Raw genomic sequence first — 18,925 nt, forward strand, 5'->3', positions numbered from 1 at the left:
GCATGACATACAGCAAGCAGAGGCCCCGTCCCCTGAGAAACCAACATGTTACCGCCCATTTGGCTTTTAGAGCCTAATCTAAATCAACAATAGGGCTTATATCTTTAGAATGGCTGAACAGATTTAGATAACAAAACATCACAATGCTCAGGGTTACAGCAACTATTAGATAAAAAAGAACCTGTCACCAGGTCATATACTTAGTCACGGTTGTCACTCAATAGAGAAAATTGTCTTTATTCTTTCTTTAGGACAATTCGATTGGACTAGAGCAACTAAATAGGACTATAATGCCATTTACTTTCAGTTCATATCCTATGTTCTATTTGGGTAGGTGGACACCTCTACGCGAACAGGTTTGTCTCCAGGAATGAAATTAGAGGTCCGACTTAGACCAGACCCCCAGCCGTACTGGATTGCAACGATCATCACCACTTGTGGCAAATTGCTGCTTCTTCGATATGATGGATGTGGGGAAGACCGAACCGCAGACTTCTGGTGTGATATTGTGACCTCTGACCTTCATTCCATTGGCTGGGCCAAGCAGAACAATAAGACCCTTAGACCACCAGAAAGTAAGATAAAGCATTGTCTTTCCACAGCCAACTACTGATAAATAATGTCCTATAGATATCAGATAGGGGTGCAGTGGTTCCAAGTCTAGACTGGACGTTTGATCTTCCTTATTTCTTGTTTCTCAAACCTTTATAAATAACCATCTATAAAAGTTCCAATTTTGTGCCTACAAACTGCTGTGTATATACAGGAAGACAAATGCTTCTTCTGTAAATTTCACTAGAAGTATTCATATACACACCCTTTAGCCCTCTGATCCACCCTCACTAGGTTTACTCACTTGGCTGCAGAGATGAAATGCCCGTATACACCAACGTCTTGCTGAGGCCATCATAGGCACTTCACAGGCCAGTGAAATCATAAAATCGCTTGCCGCACGGCCATTATACAATTGTAAAATGCTGTGCCTGGTATGCAATGAAACATCTGATCGGTAGTATTGTGTTATGTTTGTCTGCCACCATTCTTATACGGAAGGGGACTTCAGGACTTAATAATTGACAAATATTATTAATTATTGTTTGAATATTTGTGGAAGTCAGTCATTGGGGACCCCCAGGTCAGCTGTTTTTAGATTTTACAGCTTTCAGGTGTGCGCTGCAGCTTCTTCACTGCTTACTAGTGATAAGCGAGTAGTATTCGATCGAATACTTTGCCAGCATAGGAATGCGTGTAATCGGCCGAACACCCCTTGGTGTTCGGCCGATTACACGCATTCCTATGCCGGCGAGGTATTCGATCGAATACTACTCGCTCATCACTACTGCTTACCAAGCACAGCGTTGTACAATTTATATAACTCCTCTGCTTGATATCGCAGCTCAGCCCATTTGCTTGAATGGGACTGAATAGTGAACAGACCGTGTGACTGATGAACTTGAATTCACACGGCCTGTGAAGCAAGAGCGCCACTTCTGTTTTGCTTTAAGCAGCTGTTCTGCAGCGGTGCTAGGTGTCAAACCCACTTTAATTTCTTTTCCTGGAGAACCCCTTTAAGCAAGACACAGACTAGAGTTGGCGTCTTAAACTTACTGTAGATGATTTAGAAGATGATCTGTATAAGTGGAGGGACACAATCTCAATATGAATTCATAGATTTTATGCCTCTTCAACATACAGCAAATGTTCTAAATTTAGATTCATTGCGACTGAAAGAAATGTAATAATAGTGCAGATGCCAATGTGAACTGCATAGTATCAATCACATTTCAGCTTCTGTGTGCATAATGTATTCAGACCCTAAAGAGCGGTTATTGTTATGTTATACACAATGCAAACATGGAAGCAAAAGCATTGATTTTATGCAATGGTATAAATAAAATTAAAGCTTTCATATAATGATATTCATGCAGTTCAAAAACACGATGAATACTTTGTCACAGGCTGCAAGGACCGCTCCTTTTTGTCTGAATACATGTAAGATTCTGTGCGTTCTGCAGTTACTGATGGGCACAAGGTTTGCTGTCTGTAAATGCACATTCCCTAGAGTGAGCCTGGTTGTAGCAAAACAATGCCCTTGGCAAGGAGAAACCGTTCTGTTCCTTACTGAAACCACTTCTAGTTAACAGGTTAGCTGGTTGTAAGACCTTCTGATATTTTAGTTTTGGACTAAGATATCCTTCTGGTTAGCTCTGTTGCCCTTCAGAATTGGGTAGTAATACAGGAACCCCACTTATCAATTACAGATAAAATTATGTTCTCCATAAAAATAAAAAACGTATACTTCTCTCCATATTCTCACATAATATCCAAAAACCCACCCATAGACTCCTGGGGTTCATGTTGGTCGCGGCGAGGTCAGTCATCCCCAGACTCTGGCAGTCCCTGACACCTAGTACTTTCCTATCCTGGCTGAAGGAGATCCTCACCTTACAGAATATGGAGAGCCTGGTGGCTGAGCTTCAAAAAGATGAGAATGCACCAAGAGACATGGCTCTTCTGGAACCATTTCTACTATTCCGACGAATTCCAATCCTTCTTTGCCTTTGTGTCTTATGCACGGGGGATGGGCCTTCAGCTACCTGATGCATTGCTCTTGCCACTTAAACCTCTACCATCCTTTGCTTGTGCCACTTTGTGCAAGGAAAATGTTTGTTCATGTGCATGACCCTATTTAAGACTCTGGATCATGGAATGAATACATCACATGGGTTCATGTCATTCTATACAAATCACTGAACTAAGACAGCCATAAAGATAAAGAACCTGGGAACTGGGAATTGATTATCTGTTTTTATATGTATATAGTACTAAGCCTCTCCCCCCCCCCCCTCCTGTAATCCTATCCCTATGTGTCCAGTTGTGCATAAATACGCAGCCTGCAGAAAGAGTTTTTAGATATATCTGAAGAAGAAGCCCAGAGTAAGCTTCGAAACGTCATATTCTGTCATCATTATGAGTTAGCCATTAAAAAAAGGTATCACCTACTGAGAACTTGCAAGTTTTTTGTTTTTTTTATATTCCACTTTGTGCAGTGAGAATAGATACTTCCACTACTATGACACTCATCCTGCTTGAGCAGTAAGGGGGGTGTTCCTTGGGCTGGAGGTCCGCCCCCAGTGCACTTTAGACTAAACATTAGTTATAGAATGTATTAACGTGTAAGAATTTCACACTGCTGTTATGGTAATATACTCCATAACTCTGTATATTAGTTTGGACCACCTCTGTACGCTAGTTTAGAGTTTATATATAGATGTAACTTAACAATACATGTATCAATAATTTACATTATCTAACAGATCCAGTGTAAAGCCTTCATTATAGTACAGAGATGTAATTCAAGCTCTGCTTATTGCCATTGGAAACAGTCAGCAAGATTGTAAGGAGTGTGGTAGGGGAGTGGGCTTCTTGGCTGTAGGAATTAAGGAGTCAAGGAAGAAATTGAGTATCGGGACTAGCATTCTTCTTAAGATGCTCACTCAGTTTGTATAAGAAACTTCTTTAATAAGTCATGCAACAGTGTCACAAATGTTGCAGGCGCACAGGAGATTGACAGCGCTGATTCTTTGCTACATAGGGATAAGATTATATTTAAGGTTGATCAATTAGCTGACCATTATGCAAGATATCAAATATGTTCTATGTTTCTTATTCTTGTACTCTTTCTACATTTGATACATCTTATATCTCATGTTTAATACAAAGTAGATGACAGTAAGGTTCCCAGGATTTATGTTTGCAATAAAAAATAAAAATCTCTGAACAGGCTAGGATGTTAATATTTCAGTTTGTGTTGTTTATAGGCTCAGGATAAATGTTAGTATTGCAACTTTATTCTGCAACTTTTTTTTTTTTTTTTTTTTGATAATGAAATCTTGATGCTATTTTGACCAATCTTAAAAGGGGTTTTAGGCTAAAGCTATGGATGACCTCGCCTAAGGATAGGTCATAAGATTCATTGCTTTTCAGAGGTCCTGTGCTGTAACTCCTTCACTCTCTGAGATAGTGGTCACAATAATAGGCTACGTTTGACTGCATTTGTTTCCAGCATATTGTCAGTCTATGCACAGTACAGCCATGGAGAAAAATGCTGCACAGTAAGAGTTGACAATTAGCAAAATGAAGTGATTGAAGAAAAGAGAAATCTAAATCACATCAATATTTGGTGCCACCTTTGCCTTTTTTGAGGAGGAGTCCTGGAAGTGATGATACGGCCCTCATAGAGCCCTGATCTCTACATAATCCAGTCTGTCTGGGATTATACAAAGAGACAGAAGGATTTGAACAGGTCTACGTCCACAGAAGATCTATGCTTGGCTCTCCAAGATGGCGGGAACAACCTCCCTGCTGAGCTTGTTCAAAATCAGTCTACAAGTACCTAGAATTGATGGAAGGCAAAGGGTAGTCACACCAAGTATTGATAATACTTCCATTTTTTAAAGAGTTCTAACTTTCCAGTGTTTTTTCTACATGTGCTTAAAAAAAATCTATACTGGTTAAAAATTAAAAAAATAAATAAATTCCTAGTCCTTACTCGCCAAAGGGATGCCAGATGACTGTTTTGTTTGGCATATGTCAGGCTGCTATATGTTGGTATACCTTTTTATTGTGTAAAATAAGTATAGTTGACATTCTTCTATTGTGAAGCAACTCCTGATAATATATATTAGCTTTCCTGACCATAGAATACAGACAGCTAGCCGTATATCAGGAACAGCAAATTATTGGTTTTAGCACATTTTATGAAAAGTTCTGAATTACCTTATTTTTCCCCCATTTTAGTTCTAAAGGACAAATTGCAAAACTGGGAAGAATTTCTTGAAGAGACATTAAAAAGTGCTTGCAGTGCTCCTGCTCATCTGCTAGAGGGCGTAAGTATATCCTTCACAAGTATTTATTATAGAATGAAACCTGATGATTTACATATATCTGTGTAGTTATTACCAGAACTAACTGTGAGGACACTGAAGAGTATCAAGTACCTACCCTAAAGGTGAGTTCACACTACGTATACGGCAGCTTATTCTGAACGTAAAACATGTTCAGAATCAGCGGCGTATAAAGCAGCTCCATTCATTTCTATGGGAGCCGGCATACGAGCGCTCCCCATAGAAATGAATGGGCTGCTTTTTTCACTACGAGCAGTCCCATTGAAGTGAATGGGAAGTGCTGCGTGTACGGCTCGGCATGAGCAGAGCTAGCCGTACACGGCTGCACTTCCCATTCACTTCAATCGGACTGCTCGTAGTGAAAAAAGCAGCCCATTCATTTCTATGGGGAGAGCTCGTATGCCGGCTCCCATAGAAATGAATGGAACTGCTTTATACGCCGCTGATTCTGAACGTGTTTTACTTTCAGAATAAGCTGCCGTATATGTAGTGTGAACTCACCCTTAGTCTGTAAAAATAAGAGCCAGTCTAGTATAACATGGTGATCCAGGCTCATGTACAGGCATGCTTTTCATGTCTATGCTCTCCCTATAGCACCTTAGCGGCACTATAACAGTCTCTTCTTAAGTCTCTGATTGTACTTCAGGCTGAGGCAGTGCTTGAGGGTGCAGGATACTGGCAAGTGGTATATATGGAATGGTTAAGTTCTGTGGTGCCTTAATAGGCTTGGCTTATTCCCGAAATAATATTTTTGTTGTATTCATCCCTTCCCAATTGTACATTTTCCATTTCCATGCAGCCACATAGAGGAAAAGGCCCAGTAGATCTGTTTGGGCCTAGGTGGAAACTGGAGCTTCAGCATTCACAAGACTCTTTGGCTGCATGGCCCGTTCAAGTATTAGAAAACATTGGTGGAAGACTTCAGCTGAAGTATGAAGGGGCGCCTGACTGGCCCAGCGTACACTGCTTCTACCTTAACCCACGCTTGCATGAAATGGGGTGGGCTAGTCAGAAAGGCTATGAAATAAAGCCCCCTCAAGGTAAGTGCATTTATATGCAGGACACTGGATGAGATAGTATGCTATTGTGGCTGCAGATGTGGATACAGTCTAGGAAATCTTTAGTAATTAAAGTACTTTTTCATTCAGAAATTATTCATCTAAACACAGAGGAAAAATGGAAAGAAATACTGAAAAAGTGCTTAGCAGAGAATGAACGCTTTGTACCGCCCGAGCTCTTTCAGGTTAGTAGCCACACTTCATGGTTGTCTATAAAGTGTATAAAGTGGGGAGTTCTATTTCCTCGGACTTACAAGGAATGTTTAAATATTTTTGTGTGCTTTTTTTTGTTTTTTTTTTTAAATAAATTTTTGGTCATCTGAGCCTCTACCAGGGCCCACACATGAAATTGCCCCATTTCCTCCTGTTAGCTTCCCCCACCCTCCTTTTTTTTTTTTCCATCTCTGCTCCTCCTCCCTCCTCTCTCCACTCTTTCTTTCTCTATTCTTGTTAATGTTTGTTGCCCTTGCTGACTGTTGCCATTTTAGGGTCCCTCTTCGGCTTGTGGTCCTCAGTGCATGTATTGTTGTTTTTTAGGGTTTGTGTTTTAATTTGTGAAAATCAATAAAACATTTGAATTGGAAAAAAAAAAAAAAAAATAACGCTAAGTTGTTAGCGTACACACTATAAATGACACAGGATCCGCTATTCACAATAGATGATGGTCACAGTTAATTTTCACAGAACAATGACCCCTGTTCATGGGGAAGAAAGAATGAACATCAATGTTTGGTCTTAATTGGTAAAAATAAAATATAGGCGACTCCTTTACATCTACAAAGCTCTGTTTGTTTGAAAACATTGGAGCTTGTTTGACACTGTGCTGTAGGGCATGTACGGACAGCAGAAAAGTCTGAAGCAGTGATAAAAGAAAATCCGAGGCAGAAATCTGAGGCAGAGCCTTGGATTTCCGCTATGGATATGCAGTTTCCACTCTGGGGGATACATGTTAATAAATCCCATTAAGTGGGGCTAATTGCACAAGTAGTTGCCAACCCCGGTTTCCATGTGGAATCTTCCTTTAAGAATAGTCAACTTTTTTTTTTTTTTTTTTGACTGTAATACAGATTTTAAATCTCTGTGTAGAAAAATTTGGGCCATATAAACTGTGTTTGAAAACCAATGGGTGGCAGAATAGATGTGGTTTCTGCACAGATTGTAAGAGCAAAGTGGTCATAAAGAAAGTAGAGTACTTTAATTTTCTATTGCAGTGCCATGGTCTAATTTCTTCATAGTACAAACATATTTATCGGATGTCTGTTACTGAGTGTGACAACTATATCACTTGCTCCCTCTCCAGTACTGTCGGTATGTTGCTCTGACTGTGAGTGACAGCACAGAATCTGTAGATGTCACTCACACATCTCGGCCTGTGTCTGCACATTGACATTTACAGAGTACCTAAACTTTCAGCCAGCTTTTGCAGGATTTCTCAGAAAGGATCCAACCTTTGATAATACAGTATAATACAAAATGTATTAAATACACAAATACTGCCACTAAATCAAAAGTGTATAAAACTACAAATATTCCCCCAAAATAATCTAATACGTGTTTAATATAATAATAATATATAATGAAATGAGAACTAATATTAAAAACATTTCGAAATCCTAGGACAACCCCGTGCCATCCCAGCATGTCTCAATTAATACACTGAATCATATAAGACCATTACATAAAGCTAAATAAATTTACATGATGTCACAATACATAGTACAAGAATGGCCAGGGTTGAGTGACTGCCACAGAGAAATAAGACTGATAGAGGAGTATGAATAGGAATTATGTTATATAAATACTGCTAAATTGCACCACCAGGAATATTAATCTGCGATACCTAAGCCCAGACTTGGTACTGGACAATAGGGATAGCAGTCAGACTTTCTATAATTCGAAGAGAAATGGAGGGGGCAGAGAGGGCGACCACAACCTGCAACCCTCACCCCCTATGTGCAGTTCGCCGCGCAGCTGCTTCTGGGGCTGAAAAAAAAAAATCTGGTGTTATCTGAAAGTCTAGATATGTTTTAAAGGGGGAACTCCAGTGTAAACCTGCTCCTAAATACATTTACTAGTTTTCTATTTTCTAGGGTTCTAACATTTCTATCACTGTTTTCTAGGAACAGATGCAGATTCCCACACATACATTCTCAATTGGTATGAAAATGGAGGCGATAAACCCCAAAGATCCATCGTGCATTGTTCCTGCTACAGTGACTGAGGTATCCGTGTTAAATACGTCTTCTGCATTTAGACAATCACAAACTGTACTACAAAGTCTCAGGTGACAGACCAGATGTATAGAACGGTGCAAATGTTTTTGGCAGTAGGGTTAAAATTCTGCAAAGAATTTTGTCAAAAATAGAAATGCTAAATTAGTTTTGTCAATTAACAAAATGCAACACGGAAAAACAAAAGAGAAATGTAAGTCAAATCAATACTTTATCATTAAGGGCTAGTTCACACGTGGGCAAAGGGGCGGATTTTGACAGCGGGTTTCGCTTCAAAATCCGCCCCTTTACAATGGTGGTCTATGCAGACCGCCAGGCTTCTTTTTTCCGCTAGCGGCAGGCTGCTGCTAGCGGAGAAAAGAAGCGACCTGCCCTATCTTCAGGCGGAAGCCGCGCGGCTTCCGCCCCCGGCAGCACTCTCCTATGTCGGCTCATTCATTTGAGCCGACAGCGGAGGGGAAAGCCGCGACCGCGATGGTTGCGGCAGGCGGGTTTTGACCAGAGAGAGACGCGGCTCGCTGCGTCTCTCTCGGTGTCAAAACCCGCGCGGGCAGTTCACGTGTGAACTACCCCTAAAACTGTATCAATTCTTGAAGTCCTCCCCCTCCCGTCACTGGATCAGGTCAATGAACTTAAAAGCTGATGGAATGATTGATTGCATCTGTCTCCATTCCCTGCAATGTTATAAACAAGAGAAGCTTTCCTTTGTCATATTTGCTTACTTATGTAGCAGCAGAGAAAGTTTGTCAGGATGTCTTTCTCATGTTAGAAAACTAAACAAACAAGGCCAATGAAATCTTCTGTCTCGTATTCTAACTTCACAGTAAATGGAGATGGATTCATTAATCATTCTGTTGACGTTTCAGTCTGTTGCTCTGATCCTGTAATGGATCAGAACAGCTATCTTCAAAGACTGCAGTGTATACATAGTCTTACACGTCTATTTTTGAAAGCATTCCAGCATTTTTCCACACCTGCCTAAACCATTTGCACAGTCCTGTATACATATAAATTCTGTTTCTTGCCTGTCAGATTTTTTTGCCTTGAGGAACAATCTTGCCGCATATGTAAATGGTAATACACACACATTGCTTATAGTAGACCTGAGATGTCCTCATGAGAACTTTGGTAAACAAACTAGGAATAAGCATAGTATCCTCTGCACTGTACATATACATGTATGCTATTCTGGTCCTGGAAAACTGATAAAACAAGGACCTATTCTGTGTTTTGTTTCTTGTTGGTTTTTTTTTTTTTGAGAGCCAAGTGTCCTGATTTTCTAAGAAAATGAAAGGTGTTTATGGCATCATTCAGCTTCATGGGTCTATGTGTAGTTCATAATACTGTCACTGTGCTATGAACTTTAAAGGGATCATTATATTATAATGCAACCCATGGCTGCATTAAAAGTAAAAATAAAAAAAATACATAAAACAGAAAACACTTGCTTTTGCCTAGAAATCAGACTCTTCTCTGTTCTTGAGTGAAGCCAGAGATGGACACCTTGGCATCACTGCAGATGCCCCCAAGGTCCGGCACTTGCACACTGAAGCTGTGGAGCCCTTCTCTGCCTTCATTGAAGACCTGCATTGAAATGAGGAGTACAGCGATGGGCGAGTATTTCTAATGCAGTGGATTGCTTTATAACTGAGGAAATTGAGACACTAAACCCCAGTCTATAAGGGACTATGGGTGGTTTAGTGTTCCAGATTCCCTCTAAATCCGACGTTATTTGGTCATCTGATTGGGCCCTTAAACTTGGGCTGTCTCAGTGGCAAACTTGCCATATGTGCAACCGGTAAGCCTTTTATGAAGTGGTCTATGGGTAACCAGGTTCTGTCTTTTAACTGGATATTGGGAAGCCATAGAGCTTTCTGCACAGGGGCCTGTTCTTGTTGGTAACCATTCCTGCTTGTTCGTTGTTAACTTGACTCCATCTATCTCCCAGGTCTTCAATGACCATTATATCCTGCTTGAACTAGATGACCTGAGGCCTGAGGAGTCTAGGAATCATCAGACCTTGGTGTGTCACAGGAATAGCCCACAAATTCTCCCTGCACATTGGAGCCAGAAGATGGGTCTGACTGTCCGGTCCCCTCCTGGTATGTCCATAGAAAGTGAAGGAAGATGCTCAATTGTCTTGCCATAGGTTTGACCTATACAACCCTATGGGTATGTTGCTGTGTACAATGTTTATTTGCTGTCTAAATGGTATTGGGGGATCTTGAACACACATGACAAATTTACAAGGCAGCAAGGCAGTTTTTTTAGTAGGTGAAAACCTAATGGATGTAATCCTACCTATTAGAGACTTTCCTGTAATATACACATATCCTCCTTATACTGCGATGTAATAATGTAATGACTAGTTTCGCTGAAGATTCTCTAAACACCCATTGTGTTGCACATAGCATTCTTCCTCATCTGGTATATCTAGGGAACATGTCTCTATTTGTCATTCTTCTCCTTCAGGTTATTCAGAAGAAGCCTTTGACTGGGATAAATATCTGAGTCATTGCAATGCTCACGCTGCTCCTGACAGTTGTTTCCCTGAGGTGAGCTTTCACTATTGAACCTTGCAGGCTTTCTAGATGTTCTTGCATGTTAAGCTAGATATACACAGCATTTTTTTTTTTTATTACCCAGACAAAGGAAACAAAAGCACATAGTGTGTGTATATGTATATGTATATATATATATGTATATATATATATATATATATATATATATATATATATATATATATATATCTGACTCCCCTGCCCCACTTCCCAAAAAAATAGACATACCGGTACTTCTGTCTGTCTTTATCTGCTGGGACTGTATGTTTGTGGTATGGCAGCTACTTTTAATCCCGAGACTAATTAAACAGGGCGATGAGAGAAAAGTAAAAAAAACCCTTAAAGCTAAGTCCCCACCTAGTGTTTCCTTAATTGTAACTGATCTGTTGCAATGTACAAAAATGTCAGCTTTTTTAATATCGCACCTTTTCTGCTGCGGATATTTTTCTGCAATGTGCAAATACTTTGTAGATATTGTAAAACGCAACTGCCAAATCCTGCCATTTATGCTCCATGGGGCCGCAGCCTAAAAGGGTTATACCATTAAGAATAGTCAGACCTCCAGTGATCTGACACTTATCCCGCATGTACAGGATAAGTGTCCAGTGACTTGTCAGAAGTGACGTCACTAGTCTTATGCATGTGACCGTCTTAGTCACAGGACTCTCACCACTTCCACTTTGGTGCGGAGGGTAGGCTGGTATATAGTCTTTTACATTGCTCTTGGCCAGTTGTGGGTTTCCAGTTAGCCTAGAAAACCCCTTTATTTTCCACTTTGCTTAAGCCTTAATCGGCCAAATTCAGTCAATTAGGAGCACGGGTACAATTTCCAGCCTGACCCTTTTTTGGCAGCCACTGGGAGAAATTTTCCAAATGATAATTGGGCAAAATGGCAAAAATCTAGCAAAGTTTTAGGCACAGGACAGCAATTGGCAATCTTCAGGCCTCATGTACACATTGGTGTTTGTAGCCTGAAGTTCTTCCAATGCTCTGTCCTGCAGGTCCTTCCTGAAATCTGATCAGATGCCCCCCCCCCCCCTTGTTGACGTTAATAAATGTCATCTGAGTGCATTCTGTTGTGTTTTTTTGGGTTTTTTTTTCAAATAATACAGAAAAACATAAGTACCACTTGGTCATGTACATGAGGCCTTAGAGGACTAAAGAGAGGATGTTACATTTTGCTGCATTATATCTGTATAATCGTAAGAAAGTTAGTATATGACTCCATTCACTTGTGAAAGATCTGTCATCTCATTAAACAATACGGTGAGGCACCTACCAGCCTAAAATGACTGCGCACAGGGAACAATACAATCCATTACTATCCATAACATTAGAGGATTCTTGTATACATAATGTGGTTTAGTACAGGAATTGATACATCCTACTAAAACCATGCCCTGCAGTGTCACCTAGTGGCCAAAAATAGATAGTGAATCTCAGAAACTTTTTTTTTTTTTTTTTTTTTTTTAATATTATTATTCTGCTTGTGCAGCCTGGTTCATACAGAGTTGATTGTAAATATGTCTTATTTAATTCCTTAGCGTCAGAACCAAAACTTTGGGGCATCTGTGTCCTGTAGCCAAAGTAATTTGCATGTATGTGATAAATATTAATTGATGCTTTGCAACTAAAAAGTGACATTAAATGTAGTCCTTTTATCTTTAGGATTCCCCCAGTGATTGCTTATGTGAATGTAATGAGTAGTCAGTGCACACATCTGAGCTCCGTATACTCTTACCTGGGTTATGGTGATTAATTGACAACCTGGATGATGAATCTAGGCATATTGCCTGCAGTTATCAGCAAATCTTACAAGATGTTCTAGAAGTCCTTCAGTGCCGTAGTAACTAGAGAATGTAAAATTGCAAATGTACTTAGAAATATGTATTGTTGGTATTATGTAGTGGTTACATTTGGAGTCTGCACCCATCTAGGAGGTCATTCTTATCCCTGTTGGTCAATTTATGTCATCAGTAAAATTGACTCTGCAATTTATTACCACAAATATAGTCAATAATAACACTGAATTCATCTCTACTATGATGGTGATAGACTTGTCGACTCTTTCCAGCATGTACTGACCCTTATGATTTTCTTCACTGCGCAGGTCCAGAATGAGCATGTTCTTCAGGAACGCATGAAGCTAGAGGCCGTCAATCCCTTCCAGCCACAGGACATCTGCGTCGCCACTATAACAAGGGTTACCGGCCCGTACATCTGGCTTCAGCTGGAAGGTATTAGTCCACAAATTACTTGAACCTAATGTTCCAATTCATCGCTTGTTAACATGTGTCTGTCATGGTCACATGGCCTGAAACCTTGGTTTGTATTAAAGTTAAAAATATATATATATATATATTTAATAAGAGGATTTTCAATACGTATGGATCCTAATTTTGTGACCTTCACTTGTTTCCATAATGCCCATTTATTTGTTTGTGCTAACCGTTTAGATCTACTGAGTAAAATTCTTGCATTTGTGACACACATTTTGTGCATATGCCATTAACCCCTTCCCGACATCCGCTGTACTAGTACGACAGATGCCAGGTGTTTAACTATGGCGGCCATCTGGGAGCCGGGCGGCCGCCATAGCCGCCGTGTTTTATACAGTAGACACCCAGCGCTAATGCCCCTGGTAAGTGCCCGCACCGATCGGGGACATTAAACTCTCAGCTTTGACCGAGGCGACATTTTCCTGGTGGCTGCCATTTTGCTGGGATTTTGCTCCAGGGCCGGGATCGCGTTGTGAAGGCTCCCCGGCCTGTCATTCAATGGATTCTAGTGCAGGCTACTCTATGTAACCTGCAATAGAAGAGCCGTGTTTTTGCATTGTAATGCATTGCATTAGTGATCAGACCCCCTGGGGTTCAAGACCCCCTAGGGGGTCTAATAAATGCAAAAAAAATTAAAGTAAAAATAAAAAAAAGAATAAAAATTCAAATCACCGGTAGAGATGAGCGAACACTGTTCGGATCAGCCGATCCGAACAGCACGCACCCATAGAAATGAATGGAAGCACCTGTGACGCCGGCCGGCCGCCGGCAAAGTCAGCGTCACAGGTGCTTCCATTTATTTCTATGGGTGCATGCTGTTCGGATCGGCTGATCCGAACAGTGTTCGCTCATCTCTAATCACCGCCCCTTTCCTTAGAACACATATAAAAGTACTTAAATACTGTGAAACACATACATGTTAGGTATCCCTGTGTCCGAAATCGCCCGCTCTACAAATCTATAAAAATATTTTTCCTGTTCAGTAAACACCATAGCGGGGGAAAAAGTCAAAAGTGCCAAACTACCATTTTTTTCACAGTTTTGCCTCTGATAAAAATTTGAATAAAAAGTGATCAAAGCAAAAGCAATTCCCCAAAATGGTATAACTAAAATGTACACCCGGCCTCGCAAAAATAGACGCCCTATACACCCCTGTACACGGAAGTATAATAAACTTACGGGTGTCAGAATACGGCGACTTTTAGAAAAAAAAAAAATTTTTGGGACAGTTTTGGATTTTTTATTAAGGGGTTAAAATGTAAATAAAACCATATAAATTTGGTGTCCCCAGAATCGTACCGAAACATAGAACATAGGTGACATGTCATTTTGGCTACACAGTGAACACCGTGAAAATGAAACCCTTAAGAAAATCGCACAAATGCAATTTTTCTTCAAATCCACCCCATTCTGAATTTTTTACCAGTACATTGTACAGTATACTTAATGTTGGCATCATGAAGAACAATTTGTCCCGCAAACATTAAGACCTCCTATGGCTATGAGAGTGGAAAAATAAAAAAAATATGGGGTTTGGAAGGAGGGGAGTCAAAAACGAAAACCAAAAAATGCCGTCGGCGGGAAGGGGCTAATGTTAAAGATGGACGTACCCCTTCAGGCTTAACCACATAGTGAAGGCATGTGTGCTGTTGCCTTAGTGCAGGCCGAAAAATATTGTACTGTAACCTAATATTTCATTGTTCATCAGGTGTGAAGACTTCTGTTCCAGAGTGCATTGTGCATTTGGAATCCACGGACATCTTTCCAATGGGATGGTGTGAAACGAATGGTCACCCTTTATGTACCCCACCTCCTCTCAACTGTAAGAAGTCACTTTTATTGTGATTTTCTGCAAATTTACAATCACTGGTTCTTTATGGAAACTGCTACAAATAACAGGCAGGGGTCATTCATACTGTCGAAAATAAAAAGGAATTTAAGGCCGACATCTGCCTCTATTCCTCTTCCTTTTCTGGTCCTTTTCACTGCTGGTTACACACATTCAACTGGGAATCTGGGGCAAGATCAAGCAGGATGCTTATTTCGGTGTCCTGTGCCAATCTCTGATAACAAGGCCAGAATCTGCTGCTATTAGGTGGAATCTGACTCTGTGCTGTGTGAACTTCTCTTTTAAAGAGGAACAGTCACCAGTCTGAAAATCCAATAACATGCATTATTATTATTATTATTATTATTTATATAGCACCATTAATTCCATGGTGCTTTACATTTGGGGGTTTACATACAATACACAAAATATACAGGTAATACTAACAATGACCGAATGGCACGGTGGGGTAGAGGGCCCTGCCCGCGAGGGTGTACAATCTATGAGGGAAGGGGGATAGAGACACAAGGAGAGGGGGAGACTGTTCAGATATCAAGCATTCTGGGGTGTTGTTTATTCAAAAATAGAAGATTACTGTAATAATCCTTATACTCTAGAATATACAGATTAGAGTATACAAGTCAGGTGGGGGCTAACGCTTCATTACATGCAGCACAGAGACCCTACTCCCAGAGAAACCACAGTGTTACTGCCCACTTGGCTAGTAAACCTTAATTTGCATCAACAAGAAAAGGACTTGCCTCTTTGGAGTGGTCGGCTGCAGTTCATTGGAATTTTAAAAGTTCCATGTAGACCTGTGTCTGAGATTCGTATTAGATCCCCTACACTAAAGATTGCTGTCCCTGTGAGAGATCAGAGGGCTCTGGGTTTGGTTTTGGGTTCAGTAGATAAGGGCATTTCCTTCATTGAAGTGTTGTCATTTTTTACTTCTATATACATATATCCTCATTTAGAAGCATAACATGCAGCTTATTGTGATTTTTTATTTGCTATAGCAAAACCTCGTAAGAAGATTGCCAGAGACTCTGACAGGTAAGTAAGAGTAACAAATCAACGCACAAAGACACACTCAGAGAAATTGCATCAGGCAGTGAGATGAGATTAGAACATGACAGACTCGCACTCCATATTTATATACATTTATTTACTATTTTTGTATTTTTCTTTTAATTTTGCTTACAGCTGTGGCTTATGTGCTGTAAATGTTGTGAAACCTCATACTGGGCTATACGGGGACAGTTTTCTTAAATATGCACAATACAGTCCCCTGCCCATGATTTGCTATTCTTTTCTCACTATCCTGAGCTCTTAAACTAATAACCTGTATATATCCTGTATACAATGTGTTTTCCATCCCTTCTTTCCCTGGTACTTTACTTGTTTGATGTTGTCCGCACTTTGTTTCCAGTATGTCATCTTTTACATGTAGTAGACAGGACTGTATTCTTTTTATACCACATTCCGTAGTTCACTCCCCCACCTACCGCCAACCCTCTGCATTGTACTCCATTATAGATCATCATTGTAAAGTATATCCTATTCATTCTCTTGTAGTGACAGTTGACAAGGCCAAAACATCGGAACTATAGTCTCCCTTCTTCAACAATTGACTTACTGTGTATTATGTAGGACTGTGTATGTTAACTGCTAATAAACTCTTCTATAAGCAACTAAAGGAGAGTGCTGTGGTGTATTCTACACTTGCACCCAAACTACATGCACCTCAACCTTACTGAATGTGGGGTCAACTATCTTCTACCTGTCACTTACTGCTATATAACACGCATCTCTTGTTTTGTTTTTTAACCATATCCAGTACAAAGAAACATAATATATCAAGTAAAATAATAACAAGTGTGTCCCTCCAAGGGGGTTGCAAAGAAGATTAATAAATATACAAACTGAGAAAGGAGAGAAAAGAGAGAAGGAAAGGGGGTGAAATGGAAGGGGTCAAGCTATAAAGCGGCACCTGGGCCACCAATATGCTTACTTTGACATTATTGCTTTGTATTCAGTAGAGTCCTGATATAAAACCCAGTAAAACCAGATCCTGTGAAAGGAGTCAGACATATCACGCAACTGTGTCATTGATTCTTCAACCATTCTGATTTCCTTAACTCTGTAAATCCACTGCCTGAGCATGGGAGGTTCCGTACACCGCCATAAGGCTAGTATGCTAGTCGTAGTGGCATTGACTGGGTCGTGTATGAGCGACACCTGCTAGGATTTTAAAGGAACCCCACTCAAATGAAAGTGTAAAAAGGCCAAGGGCAAAAAAAAGGAAGGGTGAAATCGGTAAAGGAGGAAATGAATCTCCATGACTGTAGTATGGGACAACTCCACAAAATATGGAGCATGAGGTGTGAAGGTGTAAGGGCATGAGGTTTAGTAGGTACCCTATATCAATGAAATATGACTTTGTATCCAGCATTCTGGAGGTGGCTAGAAATACAGCCGTCTGGGCCAAGGGCAATGAGCCATCTGATCTAGTTGCTGAATATGGGAGTCCATCTGTAAATCATGTGCCTAGTGTCTGATATAGGCAGCGGGAGGTGTGTCGAGCAGAGACCCCCAACTCTGCATAGATAACAGGGTATGACCACTTATGCCGCAGCCCACACAGACTAAAAGCTCATAAGGACATGTGAGAATGGTGGGGGAAGTAGAGTTGCCAAATTGTGGGGAGAGCTCTCCAAAAGCCCAATAATATCATGATAGAGGGGACATAGTGAAGATTTTAGTAGGACAGCCTGCACAGTATTGTTTCCAACCATGGTGCTACTATCAGAGAGGCCAATTCCATGTGTACCATGAGTTTTGTTTTGCCATGCCTATACCAATCCACTATCCAAAATACTTGGTAAGATCAAATGTCTGGAAGACCCAGGCCCCACTAAGGTGTAGGTTGGAAGAGTACTGATTTAGCAATCCTTGTGGTTTCCCAGCCAGATTTAGTTAATAGTCATTGAGGTGAGTTTCAGGAAGAAATCCCTGACAATATGTATAGGCAAATGCTTGAAGAAACAGCATATATGGAAGGACATTAACTTTAAAGATGGAGCACCGTCCAAACCAAATGAAGGTGCCTTGGGACCCCAATAGGATGAATTCTACTGAAATCAATGGGAATTGGTTTTGAGGCAGAGAAAGCTACAGAATGAGCACAAAAATAAGCAATGTGAACTAACGTGTAAATGTTCAAACCAGAAATTGTAACCTGAGCTGTGCGAGAAGCTTCATATAATCTGACATTAATAAATGGGTAGTGGCGCCATCTTTTCATCGTGCCTTTCTTCATACAAACTGACACCGTTTCTGTTCCCTTTTAGAGATTTGTCTACTAAGAATGGACATGGAGTAAATGGGTCGGATACTTCAGCCGGCAACACCAGTAAGCTCTACAATTTCTAGTGCCTTTCATCTAATCTCTGAACCACTTGTGTATCTGTATAGAGGTTTTACTACCATCATTACCTACTACACATTGGAAGCCTTTGTATTCACTACATCTGCCTCTTGGATTAGGATTGGAAGTAGTTTATACAATGAAAACTTTTCTGGTTTCATTGTATAAGTTAATAACTAGAATATTTGTCCTAGGTTTCTGTCCTTTGGGTTTGCTTGGAGACTCTAAAACCCTGTCCGCTTGAAATGGCGGTTAGACGTGGAAACCTGCAGAGCCCGTAGATTAGAATGGGGTTTGCCCAGTTTCCAACTTTTTTTTTTTTTTTTTAAGGACTTTTCCGTCCACTGATTTTAAGCAGAATCTGGGACACAGTGCCCAAACTCTAATATGAACCTAGTGTTACTGATCATGAGCATGAGATCAATGGACTTCAAAGGGCTGTATCATTGGAAAAAGTCATTTTTAACTAATCACATCCTTGCATAACCTTTAGAAAGGCTATTCCATACCTACCTTTTGTATGTAAATTGCCTCAGTAGTTTTTGAATGAGCCCGTTTTTATTCACATGCTAATTAGCTTCTCCATGCACCCTGGAAGTCTCTTCATGCGCTGTCTTCTGTATACAGTGTTGGC

The 18,925-nt window shown here is 40.4% G+C and overlaps 1 protein-coding gene across 2 annotated transcripts in view; it reads left to right on the forward strand.

Annotated features, from left to right (window-relative positions):
- The window catches only part of SFMBT1 (Scm like with four mbt domains 1), an 82,723-nt gene that overhangs the window by 33,775 nt on the left and 30,023 nt on the right, over nt 1–18,925 (forward strand). For both annotated transcript variants that reach the window (XM_075287355.1, XM_075287354.1), the window contains exons 4-14: nt 335–575; nt 4,801–4,889; nt 5,707–5,947; nt 6,056–6,150; nt 8,086–8,187; nt 10,145–10,298; nt 10,669–10,751; nt 12,868–12,994; nt 14,745–14,858; nt 15,881–15,917; nt 18,215–18,276. In XM_075287355.1, coding sequence (XP_075143456.1) covers nt 335–575; nt 4,801–4,889; nt 5,707–5,947; nt 6,056–6,150; nt 8,086–8,187; nt 10,145–10,298; nt 10,669–10,751; nt 12,868–12,994; nt 14,745–14,858; nt 15,881–15,917; nt 18,215–18,276 — 1,345 coding nt within the window. The remainder of the gene's footprint in view (nt 1–334; nt 576–4,800; nt 4,890–5,706; nt 5,948–6,055; nt 6,151–8,085; nt 8,188–10,144; nt 10,299–10,668; nt 10,752–12,867; nt 12,995–14,744; nt 14,859–15,880; nt 15,918–18,214; nt 18,277–18,925) is intronic.

The sequence above is a fragment of the Leptodactylus fuscus genome, chromosome 9, assembly GCF_031893055.1.
Source record: "Leptodactylus fuscus isolate aLepFus1 chromosome 9, aLepFus1.hap2, whole genome shotgun sequence".
Taxonomy (NCBI): Eukaryota; Metazoa; Chordata; class Amphibia; order Anura; family Leptodactylidae; genus Leptodactylus; species Leptodactylus fuscus.